We start from the raw sequence: 22,891 nt of genomic DNA, 5'->3' as shown, positions 1-22,891 counted from the left end.
CTGATTTGTGATTTCTTCTTTGGTCCTTCCCTCTTTTCTTCCCTCTCGTCTCTCTACTCCGCCTCTCCTCTCACCACCGTCCGCCACTCCGCCGCTCCCCAAACCCTACTCATCGCTTCCTCGTCTCACTCTCAAGGTCGCTGCAGCACTCGCTGGCTTGTCACGCGCCTGAGATTACCTGCTCGAGAAGAACCTCGTCGCTGCCTTCACGAGAGCGTCGCGTCTTTGTCTGAAAAATGAGCGTCACCGTCGCCGTCGCCGTGTTCCCTATAATAGTGAGCTGTGTGCATCGTCATTGCGGTTTTCGTCGCAGTAGTGAGTGTCGCCATCATCCTCGCAACAACCTTCGCAGTAAGCTAGTAACCCTCAGCTCTCTTCCATCTTTCAATTATTTTGTGATTGTTATAATTTCTTCTGATTTTCTATGATTCTGGTGATTACTGTGATTTCTGTGAATCTGTAATTTCTCCTGATTTTTTTGTGATTATTGTGATTTCTGTGATGTATTACCCTCAAGGTCACTGCAGCAATCGTTGGTTCATCGCGCGCCTAAGACGCCACGGCCGAGGAGAACATTGTCGCCATCTTCACGGGAGTGTCGCCGTCTTCACGAGAGCGTCCCCTTCTCCGTCGCAGCAGTGAGCGTCGCCATCGCAGCAGTGAGCATCAAGGTTCACCTTCTTCCGATTTGATTCTTCTATTCTATTTCTCTGTGTCAATGATCTTCTTCCTTAAAAAAATTTTCATTAGTTTCTAGGTCATTGTAAAATTCATAGACTCTGTTCTAGCTAATAGGTTCAAGTTTACACCCCCTTTTGGAAAAAATGGCAGTGATTGATGAAATAGATAATTAATTTCTAAAGGAATGCAGGTTTTTGCTGTTGATGATGATTGAACATGTCTTATGGTTTTGAAGATTTTATTTAAAAGTGACATTTTTTTCTTCAGTGTAAGTTAATTTAATTTGAATCTATATGTTATTTTGTTGTTTGGTTTTTCATGTAACAAATTTTATCATAAGTTTTATTTGATATGCATACTCTTTCAATTTTAAGTGTGTGCTCATCTGAAGTTATCAATGAAGTAAAGCAAATTCTCATACAAGATAAGAAGGATCTGCCTATTATTCAATTAACTAAATTGGTTTTGGTAGTGAAATTTTCTTCAAATGTTAATTTTTTATTTTTGTAAAAATCCGCGGAGTGGGAGCGGGGGGCATGTCCCCGCCCCCATGGGGACCCGTTGCCATCCCTAGAGGAGGAGTTTTTCTATTAATTGTTGACTTGTGTTCTGATCGGTTTTGACTGATTTTTTTTTAAACGGTTAGAATACTGAATTAAATTGATTTAGAACTAATTTGGTTTTATGTTAGACAGATTCATCATTGAAGTTACATATTTGTTAAGAAGGATAGTGGAAAGGTATTGTAGTAATAAAAGAATCTATATATGGTGTTTATTGATTTGAAAAAAGCGTACGATAGGGTGTCAATGGAGATTTTATGGAAGATTTTGGAAAGAAATAGAGTAAGAATTGCATATATTTGTACAATTAAAGACATATATGACGTGACTACAACTAGTGTAAAGACTCAAGGTGGTGTGACAAAGAAATTTTCTATTGGTATAGGATTACACCAGAAATTATCCTTTAAGTCCATACCTTTTCACATTAGTCTTGGAAGTACTCACAGAACATATCCAAGAATCTGTGCCATGGTGCATGCTTTTCGCCGATGATATCGTCCTTATGGGAGAGTCAAGGAAATACCTAAGTAAAAAGTTAAATTTATGGAGAGAAACTCTAGAAAGTATGGTCTGCACATAAGTCGTAACAAGACGGAATATATGGAATGTAAATTCGGCCGCCGAAGGGAAAAACCTAATACAGAGGTGAAGATTGCAAAAAACATCCTCTGAAAAGTTAAAAGATTTAAGTATCTTGGGTGCATCATCATACAGGATAATGGAGAGATTGAACAAGATGTAAATCATAGGATCAAAGCAGGTTGGTCAAAACAACAAGAGTGCCTCTAGTTTTATATGTGACAAAAAAGTGTCTTTAAAACTTAAAGGTAAATTTTATCGCACTACTATCAGACCGGTTATGTTTTATGGTACAGTGTTGGGCGGCCAACGGGGAGCACGAATATAAGTTAAGTATGATAGAGATGAAGATGTTGAGATAAATGAGTGGTCATACGCGATTGGATAGAATAAAGAACGAAGATATAAGAGAGAGAGAGTTGGAGTAGTACCTATTGTGAAAAAGATAGTAGAATCGCGTCTCAAGTGGTTTGGATATGTGAGAAGAAGACCGACAGAGCACCCAAGGATTAGATGAGATGGAAGATGGATAAGAGATAAAAGGTAGAGAAAGACCTAGGAAGACCATCCATGAGGTGGTCAAACAAGATCTACATATAAAGTATAAATAGTCTCTCTGTAAACATGATACATAATAGAACTCAATGGCGTCATTTGATCCATATAGCCAACCTCACCTAATAAGACTATGGGACAAGATTTTGTTATTGGTGGTCAGAATACTGAATTGAACTGATTTAGAATTTGACTGGTTTTTCAGTTGATAATCCGATCTGATTTTAACAACTATGATTTTGAGAGTGGAAACTGGAAATGTCATGTAATGGTGTAATGGCTGCAATATGGCTTGCTGTTCTTGAATCTTTTCTTCGAAGAGGAACTAGTCATGAAGGTACTTCTAGCTTAAGATATATTGAATCATATTGAATTGAGTCAGCATTGTGATGATAAACTAAAATTAAAATAGAATACGCACAGATTGATTGGAACTTCAATTTTTTTTTTTTCAGAACTTTCAAGAACATCTTATAATGATCAATGAGTGATTTAATTTTCTAGAAAAATAGAAAACATATTGAGATGATTAGGTACTAAATTCCAATGCATTTGGGGATTTGAAGTTGAAGGCTCTGTTACAAGTGGTAAAAAATAATCTCACTAGAATAATACAAAATTACTGTTATTTTATATTCACAATTTCCTATCTTATCTTTCTCCTTTCTCTCAACACCGTTCTTAATACAAGTTCACCTTTTGCCACCGGCCATCCGTTGCCGACCGTCACCCTCCAGCGACCGCTGCCGTCCATCACTCTAAATCCTAAACCCTAAATTCTAAACACCCAAAGACCGAGGGTTAAAAAATCTAAAAATTGATTCCCTGAACATTTTCTTTTAAAAAATAGTACCCATTGTTTATGGTTAAATCTAAAACTAGATAATTCCTCCCTTTCTTCATTTAGAGGATATTAATTTTTCAATATTATTCAAATCGCGTGTCAAGGTTTCTCAGTTAATAATTTAACATTGCCTATCATTGAAAACTGAAAATCAATAGATTACAATACATAGAACTGGAAGTTTAATAGCAGTGAGATACTGAGGTTAAATACACAAAAGAATACGTTTAATCAAATCTGTAAAAATTTAACCATATGTCAACTCTTTCAGCTTTAACCATTAAATTAAACATTAGAGCCACATTCTTTCTTTCTTCAAAAGTTATCCTTAGGTTAATACAAAGTTACACAATACCATGCATACACAAATCTATCTAGGCTTGTTAAGCATGTAGTTATAATAACTTCATCTAAAATTTTGGTTACATTACATTACATATTTGCATTAACTGGATATTGAGCCAGGGGACAACTTAGGAGAATGGAAACTAGAGCACGTACCTACCCTTGAGGTGGACCTCTGAGTCTTAACCAGAGGAACCAATGACTGCACCACATCCGCCATCAGCGGCCGGTAATCTGCTTCCGGTTGCACACACATTGCAGCAATTGCTGCTACCTGGATCACTTCTTTCATTGAGTACTGTCCTTCCAATGCAGGATCCATAATCTTCACAACCTTTTCTCTATCGGTTAAAAGGGGTAAAGCCTAAAGGCAAATTGAACATGCATGTTTGTTAGTACTGAAATATAAAAGCTCACTAGAGTACTACTCCCTCCGCTCCCTAATATTGGCCACTTCGAAAATTTAGTTAATTCATTAACTAATTGTTCTGAGTGTATCCAGATTAGTTGAGTTATGAAGGTACAAAATTTTCAAAGTGACATACTATGATATACTGGAGAACCAATCCATGGAACAAATTTTAGTTAATGCTACAAAATCAAGAAAACTTGATGGATAAGCAAAAAGGAACTAATAATCATACCCAAGAAACAAGAACGCCTTCTCCTGGAGGTCTCTTCATATCGACAGGCACGCGGCCAGTAAGCAGCTCCAAAAGTACAACACCATAACTGTACACATCTGATTTTGTTGTTAAATGCCCTGTTAGTGCATATCTGCAAAACCAAATATTCCATAAACATGTAATAATAGATTAAATATGTAGATTAAACTAACATGATAAAAAAGAACAATTCAGTAGCAAATTAGAAGTTTTGATCCCTACTCAGGAGCAACATATCCTTGGGTGCCTAAAACACGAGTTGAAACATGTCCACCGGCTCTATCAGGTCCAAGCTTGGCCAATCCAAAATCAGAAACTTTTGCATGGAATTTTTTGTCCAAGAGGATATTGCTGCTCTTGAAATCTCTGTGAATCACTGGGGGACTGACATGTTCATGAAGATATTCCAAGCCCTTAGCAGCTTCAAGTGCTATGCTTAATCGAGTTTCCCAATCCAATTGCACAGGCATAACATTAGAATCTACAAGAAATCAAAATCAATGATTGTTCTATTTCAAGGAAGAAACAAATTGAATAATTACAGCAGCTTAAGGTGGAAAGAATTGAGCTAACACTCGTCGCTTGATAATTTTCACTGGCCAGATTGTGTAATATGCATAAAACAGGATCTAGGGGGAATCAATTAATCTTGATAAACTTTTTTTAAGGGAAGAAAGTACATTCTAAGAAGGGGGAAGATAGAAGTTTCAGAAAAGAAAGGGACAAAAATGAATTTTATTAAGTAAAAATTGAACAGATCAGAATAGAGATATCACTTTAAGGAATCCGTTTATAACATTATCAATGTAATCATGGAATCAGGGCCCTTGCTAGTTGGACTGATTTCGATCAATAAATTACATCAATTTAACTCGGATCCTAAATGTTGCAATCCAACAACCTTAAATTTGAAGTAGATATAAGTAAACTACTTAGTGCTGGCAAAGAAAATCAACATTTATTTCGTTACTTACTGCTGACAGGATAAAGATGTTCCTGCAGACCACCATTCGCCATGAACTCATATACCAGAAGTTTATGATTATTATCAGAGCAGTAGCCGAGCAATGCCAGCAAATATGGAGAATGCAACCGGCTAAGCAACTCCACCTAAAGAGAGAATGCAATCGACAGAATTAATTCATGTCCAAAAGGAATCCAAGACATTGAGTGCTATCTAATTAATTTCCAAAAAGATGATGATCCATAATTTACAAATATGGCAGTTTTGATTACAAGTGAAACCAAGTATGGACTTATGAAAAGTGACAGGACCATAATGATAATTTTCAAAGACGGAACGAACCTCTACTTTAAATTCTTCTTCCCCCTGCTTTCCAGCCTGATCCATGAATTTAATGGCGGCTTTCCTGCCATCACTAAGCACTCCGCGGTAAACAAGGCCAAAACCACCATGGCCAATCACATTGGACTTGCTAAAGCCACCTGTTGCAGAATGTAGCTGCTTGAATGTGAATACCTTAAGTCCCTTCTCAGCAACAACTTGCAAATTTGCAAAGTCACTTTTCTCATAAAGGTTAGCATCTTCAGCTGATTAAGAACCAAGCACAATCTATCATTAAGCGGGCCATCATTTTGCTCGTGTAAGGTAAGAGAAGAAAAATTGAAAGAAAGTTAAATTTATTGAGACATGGAGTGATATGTAATCATCATTCATCATTCATTGAAACACAGTGCATAGGAAACACAGTTCTGTTCATCAAATTTTTTTCATTTCCATTTTTTTCCTAACTGATATAGTTCTACTGTCTTTGTATTTCCTCAGCAAGTTCAAATTTCACATTTTTTCTTTTCATAGTTTTATGATGAATGACCCGAATTATGTTAAAATCTAAAAAGAAAAACCCAAACTGAAAGAAGTAAAAAATTTACAATTTTTGGTGGTAAAAAATATATTTTTACTATTTTTTCTGGACCAAGTACTATATTTTTTCGCTAATATTTTCACAACTACCAAATCCAAGAGGGGAAAAATGCAGAATACATAAAAGGGCTTCATGGAAAACAATAAGAAAAAGGAACAACAAAAAAAGACTCTAGTCCCACATAAATGGCGCCAGTGTCTGTAGCTTTTCAGCCACACTCTCTTCCCGAGGGTAAAAATGGAACTTCCGCTCTCCACTTTCTTACATTTTCTCAGCAATAAAAAACAAGCAATCATGCGGGCATGAACATCAAAATGACATTTTTAGTTTTGAAAAAAAAAAAGGAACCTTTTTGGGCCTGGCGGCGCATGGAGACCTTGCGGCGAATGTAGCAGTAGTAAGCAAATGCAACAAAGAGAGCAAAGACTGCTATAGAAGCCAGAACCACCATAGCCACCACTGCGATCTTCGCCTTCCGTCTGTACCCATCATCATCATCCATTTTCCTTTTACTTTCAATGAAAAAGGAAGGCTAAAGCATAATGCTAGAATCCAGAAGAAGAAGAAGAAGAAGAAGCAGAAGAGGAGGAAAAAAAATAAAAAATTTACAGCTTCGAAGTTCGAAGACACTGATCAGTTCCCTCACTCACTCATTCTTTCTCTCTCAACCTTTTTTGTTTTGTGGCGCGTAGACTGGAAGTACCGAAGTAGTGTAGTACTGTGAATTAATTTTCCTTTGCACTTTAGTACCAATATCTATTGAAATTTAAAATCTTACGTACTATTTCTGTTTTCAAGTTAGAATAGACCCCTATTTTGGAAAGATTGTTTTTTGGCGACTTATCTTAGGCCTAGTAAAATTTTTGAAGGAAATGTTTCTACTTTTTAAAAGCATAAATACTTTCTTTTGTGTTTAATAAATAAAAAATTTATATATTTATATTTATTGTTTTTAAAAGTTAAAGATATTACATTAATTAATATTTTATTTAATTCTTATATTAATGTTTATTATAATATTTTTAAATTTTAAAAATTATTTTATCAAATATAATTGTTATTGTTTATATTTATTAAAAATTATTTTTAATTTAATTACCAAAACACAGATACTATAATTTTTAAAAAATTAATTTTTAAAAGCTAATTTTTATAAATTATTTTTGTAAAATTAAAAATTTTACCAAACTAAGTCTTAGAAAAATTATAGCCAGGGTATTCATGATATTTTAATTATGACAAAATCTGTTAAGTTTTTATAATTTTTAAGAGTTGCCTTTTTCATTCAAGAATTATATGTTGAAATTAAAATAATTCAAATGTAAAACTTTTTTATGAATTTTAGGAGACTGCCTTGTTTTTAACCTTTCCTTGGTCGTCTTTTATAAAATAAAACAAAATTTTGTCAAGAGGTTTGATTGGTATAGTATGTTTTTTAGCTAAGAAAATTTTAGCTCGTGTGTTTTTCTATTTTAAGTTTTTACGAAGAATCATCTGTAATAGTAACACATATTATGATTTTTGAACCATGAAAATAGAAAAAGGTGAGGGGCCTGGGATGCAAAAAAAACATTGAGGCCCGCACGTTTGTCAGGCTTGATTGGACGCAGATTACAGAGAGCAGTGCAATAAATATTAATATATTATTGGCTCCAAATAGGACAAACATCTGTCCATTGCTTTGTGTTCAGTCTCCCTCTCATCATTATTCCCAACATGATCGGTGACCCCTCATTAAAACCTTATTTTGTGGGATAAACTTTTCTTAAAAGAACATGTATTATTCTTTGCACCTTTTTCCTTCAATTTATCCTTCTTAATGATTTGCATGCAGAAATAGGACCACTAATTAGGTGGCTATAATTGGTTAAGAGATTAGATGGCAGTTGAGGGAAGAAATGAAGTAATGCGGCCGGCAAAGGAAAACCCTACTACTTCCTTCACATTCACCATTGATACATATGCAACATAAAAATACTTTTAGGTCAGCCAGTTTAATTTCTTTGGAAATTGATAGTGGTCGAGTTAATTAATGAGTTCAAGATTATCATAACTTGTAATAAAAAATAAACATCCACATTTGTAAAGAAAAGGCATCAATATAACCCATCAATGACTTTAACTAGCTAACAATGTAAACTAGAAAGAAAGAATTTTGCCAACATATGAAGCTAAATAAATAGCAGGGGCAAGTCGAAACAGAGAACATAATCGTTCTTGTGAACAAAAGCCATATCCTATCTTATATCCAACTATAACGAGAGCATGACTTTATTTAATATGATATATTCAATCTGGAAAATGGTAAAGCCTCTCGGGGTCGCCACACATGTCATCTCTTTGCATATATACACACACAAATCAGCATGCAAAACACACCTTAACAGCCACCCTTCGCGAAGTGAAAACACAGTAGCTAATTACATACACAAACGTTAGTGTACTTGGATTTGCTTTGCTTATTTCTTGCCTCGCAGTTTGGCACCAAGGGCCCTCTCCAACTTGCCAATTATCTGCTGGTTTGGAATTGCTTTTCCTGACTCGTACTCCTGGATCACTTGAGGCTTCTCATTGATAATCTGCCAGTGAAACAGAATCTTCATCAATGGTATCAAAGTATACATTATCAACATGAATGGATGAACAACATATTTGGTGAAAGAGCAAAAGGAGAGTATGGTACCTGAGCAAGCTGTGCTTGAGTGAGTTTCTTGTCCATCCTTGCTTGCATGAGAGCCTTCTTGAGTTCAGTCGGCACACGTTCATCTACACACGAAAGTCGAATTTCACGACATAAGCAAATTGGCAGGAAGAGATGCCAATAATGTGTGTGTATGTGTATCCAAGAAGGTTTCATCTTGAAGGGATCAAAACAGAGAAATGCATCCATCAACTACAATGAACTGATGTTACAGGGGGTACTAACACTGATCATAATTAACTATCTTCTATCTTCATGAACATTAAACTAGATGAGCCTTAAGAACAATTGAAACATGGACACCACCAGAATAGAAGAAACAGAATGTAGACAATGTGCATCTTTATACCATCAGAATCTGTTTGGATGAATTATTGGTATGATAAAGTATGGCCTGATGACTAGTTATGAGTATTGAGTATTGACCTCTCATCATGTCCACCAATCATTTTGAGTGTACAATGAACTACACTAAGTACAATTGCATGATTGAATTCACATATCCATCTAAATAAGCATTGTTAGACTTTAGATTTGAGATATGAATCAAACCAAATAAATAAAAATTACAACTATAAAAACTCAAGCTGATAAATATCAGGAGAAACGTTTGGTGATGTATATGCATTCCATAAAATGTGCATATATGCAGATAAGACTTGCATAAACAAACTATTCGGAGAAACAGCAAAACCATAAGCTGATCACATGAGTCTCATATATTAATGCATAAATTACCAAGAAGAACATGTTCCAGGGGGGGAAAAAAACCTGCAGCTGGAAACTACTAAAAGCAATCATTGCAGGGGAAAATAAACCGAAAATCAGGTGCAACAACATTGCGTCAATGCTAGAAAAATATAATACAAGTGAACTGGTAGAGTATAAAGTTTCAAAAAACTGACGAGCAAGATTCTCTGTATCATCATCAAGCCTCTTGGTGTTCAATGACGTGCTACTAGATGCAGCTTTGTTTGTCCCAGCATTATCTGCATAAAACAACAACAATAACTCAACAATCATCACTCCCAAACCAGCTAAAATATCTTCAAACAAACTCGAGCTTAAAAAACGAAAAACTAATTACTCGACCCCATCATCAGAAAATTAACACAACAAAAAAGGAAGATATCCAAAATCTTAAAAAAAAGGGCTTCATTTCTTCAAAACAAACAAGGTGTTTAAGCACATAAGAACATCAGTTAAAGATAGAATCAACAGAGATAAAATAGAAATTGATTATCAGGAACGAGTTTGCAAATAATAATAATAATAATAATAATAGGAGCAATCCTAGGGTTTAGTACCACCGGCTCCCAGTCCTGCGAGATAGGTCCCACTCCCGACATGTTGGTTCTCGGAGATTAACGACTCTCACTGTCTCTCTCTCAGATGAAAGGTTTCTTTCTCCTCTTTCTTGTTTGTTAGGGGTAATAGGTTTTGCGACGCTATTCGTTCCGAAACGTATCAAATGGCGGTGTTCGTTCGCTGTCACTGTCACAGGTGGATAAACCAGCTTGAGGAACACGCCTCTTTCGGGATCAACCTCCTCTAAATTAAGAATTTAAGATAAACATCATCGTAAAATTATAAAATGAGGCATTAATCACGGTAAAGTTTATATTAGTGGGAGTTACAAATTCAATAATAATTTATAGTTGATAGTAATATATTTTAAAAATGTTTTTTTATGTTTTATTAAAATATATATAACAAACGAATATAAAATAAATGTCGTCTTTAAAATATATTTCGGGGTAAAATACATAATTAAACCAAATTCAATTTAATATTACACAATTTACCCAAATAAAAAAAATGTTATATGGATCTCTCTAATCACTTCTATAATCTCTATGTACAGACTCAATTTAGCTATTCTTTATGATTTATGTATACATGCATCATATTCTACTAAATCTAATCAACTCGATTCGATTTAGCCATACCTAAAAATTCGAAACAAGCCGTTTCGTTTAGCCCTGATATTGTCCTTATATAATTCAAAACACACTGATTAGATTTACTATGCATACATAAATCGAACTAGGCAAATTCGATTTACTGTGAGACCAATCTATATAAATATGATATGAACATGAATTCTGTATGAGAGTAAAACATAATGACTAATGAGAATAATTTTCTAGTATTTGTGCACTATAGATAGTCGATTAAAAAAAAATACATTCTGAAATTTAGTTTACTGATAAGGATCCCTTTAGCGTTTTTCTAAACCCTTCAACGAGTTTCACTAAATTCCTGAATTCTATAATCTAAAAACTGAGGTTGCAAGGCGTGAAACGGGTTGAGAAGTTAGTCTATAAAATTTTGATTTCAGTTTTGCGAGATGACGTGAAGTATGATTCGTTCGTCATAGGGAGTGACGAAGATTTGGAAGTACGCCACGTCCTGCAGTGTAATCGTGCACTTTCTAAATGGCATATGAAACGTGTGCCTCTCCAAACGCCATCTTTCCACGAATGCACTCACCAATGGCTCATCCAATCTAAACAAAGTTTCATTCAGTTTCGCAAGATGGTATAAACCGACCATTTGCAAGTACGGAACGATAATCTCGTACAGGGTCAAACCCCACTGTCGTCTCATGCTACCGATATTAAACAACATAACAAATTGTCTCTTACGACCACATTAAAATATATTTACATAACAATATCGACTAATGCATCTCTTAATCCAAATAATGCTATAAACGCAACCAAATAATGTTACGGGTATAAGCAAAAAATAAAATCATATATTCATCCAACTGGGCTTAATAAATAAGTTTAATACTAATAAAATGTTTTTATTAACAACCCAAATCACAACATCGATTTCATTGACTACTCTTACTCTAACTAAGTTTCACTACACATTTTCACTACTCATATTCTTCTACTTATTTGTAAACGCTATCCAAATTCGAACTTGCTCGGTCAAACCTCTAGAGATTATTAAGACACTAATCTAACAACTCTATCTAGTTTAACAATTGTAATAATGATTAGCGTTAAAAGAGACAAAAAAATATTAAAGTAAAATATTTAATACTATTTTTGAAAAAAAAATGTATGCACTAACTTCTTCATTGATGACACCAGCAATATGGGCAACTCCATCCAAACGATAAAGACGATTTGAGTTATCAATCAGGTGATTTTTCAAATGTTGGAGTGTTTGGGTTGAGGTTTTTCTGAGATTTAGTGGGGCAGGATTTTGGATTTGTGATTCGAATGAGCTTAATTCGAATTTTATTTATAAGGATCCTCTTAGTAAATCTAATTAGACTTATTCAAATTACCATGGGCAGAAAATCGTGTGTAATTCAAAACAACCATAGTCAAATTACTATGGGCAGCACACTGGGAGTAAATCGAAACAGTTGTTTTAAATTATTGTGTGCTCGCGTGCATGACTAAATCGAAATGGGTTTATTAGATTTAGTAGGATAAGATGCATGCATGCATAAATCGAACCAATGTGTTTCGATTTACATAGAGAATAGCTAAATTGAGTCTGGCTCATTCGATTTAATAAAGAAGTGATTGGAGAGATTCATGTAACGTTTTTTTGTTTAGATAAACGGTATAATATTGAGTTGGATTTGATTTAATAGCGCGTTTTACCCTATATTTCACATACAAATACATCATCATCTACTATTTCATAGATAATAATTAATTTTTCACTTGATTATTATATTAATTTTTTATTTTAAAATATTTAAACTTTTAATATTACAATTTTTTATTGATGACGACCATCATTCTAGTTCTAAACTTCTAATACAAAAGTGTTGATTTAGGTTTTATAGATAAATTAGAAATTAAAAAGATGCTTACAACTATGAAAAATTCAAATCACACCATCTGTTTCGAGGGTTTTAGGCCGAATGTGAAGTTTAGATTCTTTGTGGGACAACGTCCAATTTATTCTTTATGTTGAGATACTGTCGTTCGAGTTCTTTGTGAGGAGGTAGGGGTGGTACCTGCAAAAGATTTTGATACTTAAGTTAGTAAGGACTTTGAGCAGGTTTTTAGTATATTAGAATGTGAATATACTTGAGGGGTGTCCGTGTATTTATAGTAGAGTTAATAACCACCTTTTGGAGTAGTTCCACCTTTGTTGGTGGATAATCGTTCTCTTTATCTTGAGAGTTTGTTAGAATCTATCTTTTAGAAGAGATAGAGATAGTAGTAGATTTTCGTGGAGACAGTTACTTATTTGGATAAGTGAAATTGGACCTTCTTGTTGTGTCCGACCTCTTAGGAGGTCGAGTAAGAGGAGACCCTTTGTGGGTCTTTATGCTTAATGGGTCTAGCTTTATGTTTTGGGTCAGGATATAAACAGTGCCCCTGCTTGAGTCCGAGCTTTCATGAGGTCGGGCTCAAGCATTTATGGCTTCAGTCTCCATTGTTGGGTACGCCGCCTTCAAGAAGTCGGGTACTCGACGTGTTTCAAAATTTTAAACGTTGCCTCTTTAATATTAGGGCGAACATTACGCGGCATTTTTCTGAGAATCTGCGGGCTTTAAAGAGAGGAGTAAAATGTCCCATTTTCCCTTCTCTCTTATACAATCATCTTCTCTTCATTCTTTCCTCTTTTTCATTTCTGAAACACTTTTCATTTTGTCATTCCTTTCTTCAAATACTCCTTTGTTCTTGCTTTGTAACCATTTTTTGGTTTCAAGATTTCTCCATCCTAATTCCTTTGAAAAATTTTTTGGCGCTTTGAAGAGGAACGTTTGAATTTTCTTGCTGCTTGAAATGCACTTCCCTTTTCGCATATTCATCAAAGTCGGTACTTTTTTGTTATTTTGTCTTTCGATTGCTCTAAGTACTTGCATTTGCTTGTTTTGGATGATACTTTGAGTTAGTGTTTTTGAAAAGTTTTGGCGAAGACTTTTGCTTGACGGAGACTTTTGCTTTTGTTTTAACCATTACTGCTCGTTTATTGTTGAGAATACTTTTGAAACTATTTATTGTCTAGGATTATTGCTATAGACTTTGGCTGTGTCTTGAAAAACCGTTGCTGGTTGTTGTTGTGGACTATAATCGTGTTGTCCCCAAATGGTATTGTTGTTGCTAGTTCAGGAGTGACGCCATTTCTATTCTTTGAATTTATTTGAAAAAATCTTTTGAAATCGTTTTTTGTATTCTGTTTGTTAAAAATCTGACTTCTTTTTCTTGGTGTCCGAGTTCTTTAGTGATAATTTCTTTGTTGCATTTGTAGGTATAATTTTATGTCTCGATATGTTATTCTCAACATGTCAACAAAGGTCCCCTCTTCTCTTTTAACTTGAGTAGATACTTCTGTCCTTACTCCTGTCCCCGTAATTGATAAGGAATATGTCGAGACCTTTCGTAGGCACTATAGGATGTGTGAAAAATGGGAAGATGACTGAAACTATGAGATAATAGTGGCTGACCCCGAAGAGAGGGTGTGTTTTCCCCCTTTAGATAGCTCGGAACGCCCCTTCTTTTATGCTTATGATTGTTTTTCACGAAGCTAGGCATTAGGCTTTCCTTTTCCGACTTTGAAGTCAATGTACTGTAGACTTGCAATGTCGCTCCTTCCCAACTTCTCCCTAATTTGTGGGCCTTTCTGAAAATAAACCAACTCCTTTGTCAGGAGTTTGACACCCAACCTTCTCTCAAAGTTTTCTTTTACCTATTTGTTCTAGCCAAGCCCTTTGGTTCAGAAAAGCTAGCTTGGCTTTCCTTTCGTGCCGTGCAAGGTAGAAAGATTTTCTCTATTTTTGACAAACACTTTCATGATTTGAAAAATTACTTTTTCAAAAATTGAGCCATGGAAGATACCCGACCTTTCTTTCTTGATGAACCCAGTTTTCCATTATATTGGGTAGAGAAATTGGTAATAGCCAAGTATAATATAGATGATTTAGATGATCTCGAGAAGAGTGTAGTAGGCGTTTTTCAAGAGTGCTGGGGTTGGGCTCTGTACTTGGACACCAAAAAATTCTTAGGGGACCCTGGCTAGCTACAGTCTGAGCTAGATAGCTTTCTTACTTTTTGCTTGTAAATTTTAGTTGCGAGTGATGTGTCTTTACTTGCCTTTGCAAAAAAATGGCTCCTAAGTCGGCTGCCATAAAGACACTTCGAGCCACCAGAAAGAACATCGTGGCTCGTGGTATTCAACAAGAGAAAACCAGGGATACTTTTACCTGAGCTACTCCGAAAAAGTCGAATTCGGGTGCAGGAGCTTAAAAGAAGATTATACCCATCTCATCAACTCGGCTAATTCCTCCTGACTCACCTCTGAAAAGTGTTGGTGCTCGTCGTTCTTCTTCTTCCTCTGAACCACCTCCCAAAAGATAAAAAATTACTGGGGGCATCTACAATAAGGGATTCGCCGGGCTCAATTGGAGTGAAAAAAACATCCTCCCTCATAGACATATCAGCATGGACGATGTGGCTATCTAGAACCTCCTTCAACTCCTGGCCCAAGGTGAAATTCGTACGGCAGGTGTGTGTACTGCCTTCGCCAGGGAGTTAGAGAAGACTCCTCTTAGTGCCACTCACAACTCTCTGATGGCTAATCGAGCAGAGGTGGAGAGGCTGAAGGAGATCAAGAAAGATCTGGAGGAGGAGAGGGACGGGTTGGCATCCGACTTGAAAAAATCTCGGGCCAAAGCAAAGAAGGCGGAGGCGGCCTTGGTCATGGTAGAGAGGCTGAAAAAGAAAGCAAATGAGAGATATACTCGAGTCCTTAGGGAGAGTATTGACCTCGAGGAGGGGTTGGATAAGGCCCGGGAGAGATATGCAACACTTGAGGAGTCTGTAGCTGAGGGAATGGATGAAATATTTGCCAACCTGAAAGCTCAAAATCAAATTATTGCTCCCGAGACAGATCTTTCCTTGTAATAGCTGGTAGCTTTTGAATACTTTTACTTTGCTAGTAGTCAAACAATTTTAGAATATTTTTAAAGACCCTTTCTTCATCTTAATAATGATTTTAGGTCTTTAAGCAGTTTTTTTTTTTGAGTTAGCTCTTAGCCTATACAACTATTTAGTTGGAGATTACACCTCGACAACTTTTAATGTTATTTTTTTTGGCTAAGTTTAAAGATGATGTTGGCGAGTTTGTTGTTTATATTAATTTCCTTTTGTAAGTTCCGACTTCGTGTGATCGGACTTTGTTAAGTTACTTTTACACTTCGTTTTTATTCCGCCTTAGTTTTGAGGTCATTTATCACGAACTATTTACATAACTTCTTACATTAATTTGTACCTTGTCGCTTCATCTTGCCAATCATTTTAGGTCGGACAATGATTTTCGTAGTTTGTCAAGCTTAAATTAATGTGTTTTTATAGGAAACTTTGGAGAAAAAATGAAGTTATCATTGATAAATGAAAAATTCCTTTACATAAATTTGCTACTAAAGATTTTGACTACCTTTAGCCCTTATTATGGTGCCTCGTTAAAACTCCCTTCAAACAAAACCCTTCTTGAAAAAAAAAATCTTTAGGTCATGAAAAAAGTACACTGGAAAACAAGGTGCACTATCTAATTATAGTAGTTTTTTAGGTTACACGCGTGTCACGACCTCGAAAGTTCCCTTCCTTGTAGGTTAGACACTTTATAATAACTTTTTCCTAAGACTTCAACAATCTTGTAGGGTCCTTTCTAGTTGGCAGCTAGCTTTCTTTCACCCGACTTTAGTTCCGATGTCATTTTGGATCAGTATTAGGCCGTTTGTGGTGAAACTTCTTTTGATCACCTTTTGATTATACCTAAGGGTCATCCTTTGATTTAGTGCTTTTTCTTTGATCCGAGCTTGTTCCCGGATTTCTGGGAGGAGGTCGAGCTCTTCCTTTTGTGCTCGGGTATTAATCTCTTCATTGTAGAAAATAACCCTTGGTGATTCTTCATTGACTTCTATAGGAATTATAGCTTCCATTCTGTAAGCAAGTCAAAAAGGTGACTCCCTGTTGTAGAGTGAAGAGTTGTCCGATATGCCCATAAGACTTGAGAGAGCTCGTCTGCCCATGCTTCTTTTTCTTCTTGTAGTCGGCGCTTTAATCCGGCCAATATGACTTTGTTTGCAGCTTCAACTTGTCCATTGGCCTGGGAATGTTCCACCGATGTGAATTGATATTTTATCTTGAGATCAGCCACCAAATTCTTAAAGGTTGAGTCGGTAAATTGGGTCCCATTGTCCGTGGTGATGGAGTGAAGAACTCCAAACCTTGTGACAATATTTTTATAGAGAAACTTCTGACATCTCTGGGCAGTAATAGTTGCTAGTGGTTCCGTTTCAATCCATTTAGCGAAGTAGTCGATCCATACTATGGGATATTTCACATGCCCTGGAGCTTGAGGGAATGGTCCGAGTAGATCAAGACCCCATTTTGCAAATGGCCATGGTGAGGTGACACTGATAAGCTCTTCAGGAGGTGCAACATGGAAGTTGGCATGTTGCTGGCATGGCGGACACTTTTTAACAAACTCAGCCGCTTCTCTTTGCAAGGTCGGCCAAAAGAAGCCATCTCGGATCACTTTCTTGGCTACTAATCAGGCTCCCAAGTGGTTCCCACATATGCCATTATGCACTTCCTCTAAGACCTCATTTGTATTAGAGGTCGAGACGCACTTTAGGAGAAGTATTAATACCCCTCTTTTGTATGGGACGTTGTGAACCAATGCATAGTTTTGTGCTTCCCTTATGAGTCTTCGAGCCTCTTTTTTATTTTCACGGATAATATCAAATTTAAGATAATTGATTATAGGGGTCATCCATCCCAAATTCAAATTGGATATAGCCATTATGTCTGAGTTGTCATTTCTCTTTGATACTGTTGGGTGTGGAGAGTTTCCTGGATGAGACTTCTATTGTTGTCCCCTAGCTTGGTATTGTCTAGCTTGGAAAGGGCATCTGCTCAAGAATTTGATTCCTGAGTTATGTGTCGGATCTCTCCTTCCGAGAATTGTGATAGTTATTTCCGAGCTTCGTCTAGGTACCTCTTCATGTTGGGGTATTTGGCTTGATAAGTGATGCATGAGCATCTTTACTATCTTTTCCTAGTGAATTTGCATCTAATTTATTGAGTTTAATAAAGAATTTTAATTATCTTTTAGTCAATATGGATGCTACTTTGAGTCTTGTGCAATTTTATTTATTTTAGGTAGCATTCGGCTGGATTTGATGGAGTTTCTGCAGCACAAAAATCAAAGGAGATGGCAGCGAGGAGCGACCCGTACGCGTAACTAACGCATGCGCGTGATTCAGAGCTTTCCATGGCGACGCGTGCGCATGACTGACACATACGCGTGATTTGCCCAGCGACGCGTGCGCGTGATCAACGCGTCCGCGTGACTTGCGAAAAAGACCATCGACGCGTACACATGACTGACACGTACGCGTGACATGCGCCACGTGCAGAAAACGCTGGTGGCGATTTCTGGGCTGCTTTTGACCCAGTTTTCAGCCCAGAAAGCACATATCAGAGGCTGCAGAGTGAAGGAATCAAGTGGTCCCCATCCATCAATTGAAGACTTGATGATTATTATAATTAATTTTGATTTAAATTCATTTTGATTTTTAAAATAGGAAAAAATATTATCTTAATTTTAGATATTAGATTTTAAATTAATTAGGATTAGTTATAAAAAGGGATTCCATTTTCATTCCATACTACCTCATTCCGTATTAGACATTTATCAGAATCCTTATTTTCTTCTCTGAAGCATGAGCAACTAATCTTCCATTGTTAAGGTTATGAGCTCTGTCTATTTGTATGGATTGATTCATTTGCTCTTTCTAATTTAATTTATATTTTGATTTATATTTCAATAATTGTTTTCATTCTTTATTTTATGAATTTGAGTGGAATAGAAGTATGACCCATGTTCTAATTGAGTTATTGTATAACTTGGAAAAGCTCTTTACTTGAACAACAGCTTGAAAACATATTATCCTGAATTTCTAATTGTTTGTATTTAACGGGATATGTGACATATAACCCCTTATTTTTGGATAATTAGGATTCTTGTGGCATATAAACTGGAATTTGATCATCACCTTCTAATTGGAATTAATTGACTAAGGAATTGGCAGTTAATGAATTTTAGAGGAGACTAGGAAGGTTTAGTCACATATAGTTTGCCATGAATTAAATCTATTGCATGATTAAAATAGTTAGTAAGAAAAATCAATTCAAAAAATAGATAACTCTGAAGACTTAACTGTTTCTCCATAATTTATTCCCAACTTAATTATTTGTCTATTCTTTTGATATTCTGAGTTGCTGTTTAATGCTTTTTGAACATCCAAACACTATTTTTTGCTTGCCTAACTAAGCCAATCAATCAATCATTGTTGCTTGATCCATCAATCCTCATGGGATCGACCCTTACTCACGTAAGGTATTAATTGGTACGACCCGGTGCATTTGCCAGTTAGTTTGTGGGTTATAAAATACCGCACCAATAAGTGTCATTAACTTGTGAAGTTACCACTTGAGAGTCATTAAACACTATCAACTTTTGTGCCCCCACTTCTTTAGCCAACAAGCAAGACTTCATACTCTGCTTGGTTATTAGAAGTAGGAAACTCGAACCATAACTAGAGTTATATTCGAGTTCTTTACTCAATTTCCAAGATTACACCTGCTCCACTGTCAGCTTTATTGAATGACCCATCTACGTATAAACTCCAAGTTGTCAGACTTTTCTGACTTTCAGTGTATTCGGCTATAAAGTCGTACTGGGACTTGATTGCTGTCTGAGCTTCATATTTCAAATCAAACTCAGACAGCTTTACAGCCCACTGCAGCATCCTTCCTACTAGGTCAATTTTTTGTAGAATGTGCTTCATTCATTGATTAGTACGTACCTTTATCGTGTGAGCCTGGAAATAAGATAAGAGCTTTCGAGAGGTGAGAATAAGAGCATATGCGAGCTTTTCTATTTTTTTGATAGTTTAACTCTACTCCTTGTAAAGCTTTACTGACAAAGTAGATAGGTTGCTATCCGTTCTCATCTTCTCGGACCAAGGCTGAGGCTATAGCTTGGCTTGCCACTGCTAAGTAGAGGAGGAGCTCTTCTCCCATAGTAGGTCGGGCGAGTATGGGTAGTTGGCCCAAAAATGCTTTGAAGTCTTGAAAAATTTGTTTACATTTCGGGATCCACTCAAATTACTTTCCCTTTCTGAGGATCGAGTATAAAGGTAGGGATTTCAATGCTGATCCTGATAAGAATCTGGATAGTGCTGCCAACCATTCGTTTAATTGTTAAAATTCTTTGAGATAGGTAGGGCTCTTTATGTCTAGTATGGCTCTACACTTATCCGGGTTTGTCTCTATGCCTCTTTAAGTTAGCATGAAGCCTAAGAACTTTCCCTCCTCCACTGCAAAGGTGCATTTGGAGAGGTTTTGTCTCATCTCATGCTTTCTTATAGTGAAAAATACCTCGGAGAGGTCGGACAAGAGTGATGAGTCGACCTTGGTTTTTACGAGCATGTCGTCCATATATACTTCCATGAGTTTTCCTAAAGGAGGGGAAAATACTTTGTTCATTACTCATTGGTATGTGACTCTGGCATTCTTTAATCCAAAAGGCATTACTACGTAACAATAGTTAGCCTTAGGAGTTATAAAAGAGGTATTCTCTTGGTCTGGTTTATACATCAGGATTTGGTTATATCCAGAGTATGTGTCCATAAAGGACAAGTACCGATAACCTGAAGCCGAGTCTACCAAAGCTTGGAATCCTTGGGACAAGCTTTGTTGAGGTCTGTGTAGTCTACGCACATCCTTCATTTTCACAAGGACCACGTTGGCCAGCCATATTGGGTATTTTACCTCTCTTATGAACTGGCTTCCAATAATGCTTGCACCTGTTCTTCCACAACTTGAGTCCTTTCGGGCTCAAGTTTCCGATGCTTTTGCTGAACGAGTCTGGAACCCGGGTAAACGGCAAGCTTATGAGGCATCAAGTCGGGATCTATACCTGGCATGTCAGATGCTTTCCAGACAAAGAGGTCAGAATTTCTTTGTAGTAGATCAACTAGTTGTGCTTTCAGACTTTCTCCTAGGTTTGCCCCTATATTCGTTGTCTTTTTAGGTGATCTCCAATTTGCACTTCTTCTACCTTTCCTCCAGGTTGAGGTCGTAGCTCTTCCTGAGTTCAAATACCACCGAGCTCGATGGAGTTGACCTCTTTTTCACCTGAGCTGCCTGTTAGGTTAAGGCTTTAATTGTAACACTTTCGTGCTAACTTTTGATCTCTCTTTATGGTGGCAATTCCTTCTGTAGTGGAAAACTTCATACACAAATGAGGTGTAAAGACAACTGTTGCAAGTCGGTTTAGAGTAGTTCGTCCTATCAGGGCATTATATGCTGACACGACGTCGATCACGATATAGTCGACGCTTAACGTTCTTGACTTAGTGCCCTTTCCAAAAGTTGTGTATAGAGAAATAAACACGAGGGCTCGGATCAGTGTGTCCCCCAGCCCGAAGATGTTATCTGAGTACACCTTTAGATCCTTCTCTTCCAGCCCAAGTTTATCAAGGCGGGTTTAAATAATATATCTGTCGAGCTGCCTTGATCCACTAAGATTCTATGGATGTTTGCATCAACGAGGATCATTGTTATTACCACTGGATCGTCATAGCCAGGCATTATACCTTGAGCATCTTCTTTAGTGAACGAGATGGTTGGCAAGTTGGGAGTGTTGTTACCTTCCCCGAGTTGGTATACCTTTTTGAGATCCTTTTTCGTGATGATTTCGAGATTCTTCCTCCCACAAATCCCCCATTAATCATGTGTACGTATCGTTGAGGAGTTTGCAGTGGACGTTCTTGCCATCCTCATTCTTCATCTCTTGTTCTTTTTCTTTTTCTTTGATCATCCAATCTTTCCGCCAAGTACTTGTCTAGTCGACTTTTTTTGGCCAACTTTTCAATGACATTCTTTAAATACTCGCAGTACTCTATCCGACTTCCTGCCCTTTTGTGTTTGATTGGGTGAGAAGGTGGAAGCTTCTCGATGTAGCATATCTCCTTGTGAATATCTACAAGAGAGACTCGAAGTGAGGTATAGTTATGATACCTTAGAGGTTTTTCTGGATTGTACTCCTCTTTTTTCTTGGCTTCTTTCTCTTTTTTTCCGAGGTGGATAAGGCAGGCCGACTCTCTCGAGAGAATCTTTTGGTCGTGGATTCTCCTCCATGTTGATGTATTTCTCTGCCCGTTCTTGTATTTCGTACAAAGAAGCCGGGTGTCACTTGGATATGGATTGAGAGAACAATCCTTCTTTAAGGCCATTAACTAATCCCATTATCACTGCTTCTGTAGGTAAATTTTGTATTTTCAAACATACTTTGTTGAACCTTTCCATGTAATCTCAGAGTGTCTCACCGATTTCTTGTTTGACTCCTAGCAAGCTTGGGCCATGTTTCACCTTATTCTTCTGAATTGAGAATCTAGTAAGAAATTTTCTTGCTAGGTCATCAAAACAAGTTACCAACTTGGGAGTTAAGTTATCAAACCACTTCATCGCGACTTTGGTCAGAGTAGTCAGGAAGGCTTTGCAACGAGTAGCATCAGAGGCGTCGGCCAGGTACATCCGACTTTTGAAGTTGCTAAGATGGTGTTTTGGGTCGGTCGTTCCATCATAGAGATCCATGTCGGGGGTTTGAAATTTCTGAGAACTCTGGCTCGTATGATCTCTTCAACAAACGGGTCTTCACCTCCCAGAGGACTTTCTTCCTAATCTGTTTGATTGTTTCACCTTCTGAGATCAGCTTCCAACTTTAAGAGCTTTTTTTCTAGTTCTTTTCATCGTCGTACCTTCCTTCGCAACTCCTGTTCTGCTTCTCGTTGTCGTTCAGCTTCCAATTCGAGTAGCTCTAGTCGTCCGCCGTAGCCGTGTACTAATCTTAGTATCTCCATTGGTGGGGAGGTTCTTCATCTTCCCGATGTTCCTTCTCCGTGAGGGGCATGCGTTCTCTCTCGTGGTGGAGGTAGTGCAAGTGTGTGGTCATCATGGTGGGGCTCTGGTTCTGACTCAGACGCCGTGTGACCGTCTTCATACTGATTG

At 36.9% G+C, this 22,891-nt stretch overlaps 2 protein-coding genes and 1 long non-coding RNA gene across 3 annotated transcripts; 1 reads left to right on the top strand and 2 right to left on the bottom strand.

Annotated features, from left to right (window-relative positions):
* The first annotated feature begins 6 nt into the window (after positions 1–6).
* On the top strand, positions 7–1,054 carry LOC127741138 (uncharacterized). Its single transcript, XR_008002101.1, has 2 exons — positions 7–351; positions 518–1,054. It is a non-coding gene; the product is annotated as an uncharacterized LOC127741138 (long non-coding RNA).
* Positions 1,055–3,502: 2,448 nt separating this feature from the next.
* LOC107462413 (probable serine/threonine-protein kinase PBL7) lies at positions 3,503–6,785 on the bottom strand. The gene is made up of 6 exons (XM_016080990.3): positions 6,470–6,785; positions 5,542–5,786; positions 5,210–5,345; positions 4,458–4,716; positions 4,215–4,347; positions 3,503–3,934 (listed from the first exon to the last, which is right to left on the bottom strand). The coding sequence occupies exons 1-6, from the start codon at positions 6,621–6,623 to the stop codon at positions 3,671–3,673; spliced, it is 1,191 nt and encodes a 396-aa protein (XP_015936476.1). The 5' UTR covers positions 6,624–6,785; the 3' UTR covers positions 3,503–3,670.
* A 1,489-nt stretch (positions 6,786–8,274) lies between these two features.
* On the bottom strand, positions 8,275–10,398 carry LOC107462267 (multiprotein-bridging factor 1a). The gene is made up of 4 exons (XM_052253355.1): positions 10,042–10,398; positions 9,728–9,901; positions 8,805–8,887; positions 8,275–8,700 (listed from the first exon to the last, which is right to left on the bottom strand). The coding sequence occupies exons 1-4, from the start codon at positions 10,169–10,171 to the stop codon at positions 8,581–8,583; spliced, it is 507 nt and encodes a 168-aa protein (XP_052109315.1). The 5' UTR covers positions 10,172–10,398; the 3' UTR covers positions 8,275–8,580.
* Positions 10,399–22,891: the final 12,493 nt, after the last annotated feature.

Source organism: Arachis duranensis, chromosome 8 (genome assembly GCF_000817695.3).
Source record: "Arachis duranensis cultivar V14167 chromosome 8, aradu.V14167.gnm2.J7QH, whole genome shotgun sequence".
In the NCBI taxonomy this organism is placed as follows: Eukaryota; Viridiplantae; Streptophyta; class Magnoliopsida; order Fabales; family Fabaceae; genus Arachis; species Arachis duranensis.
The sequence above is the reverse complement of the archived record's forward strand: the minus strand, read 5'-3'. Positions and strand labels throughout refer to the sequence as shown.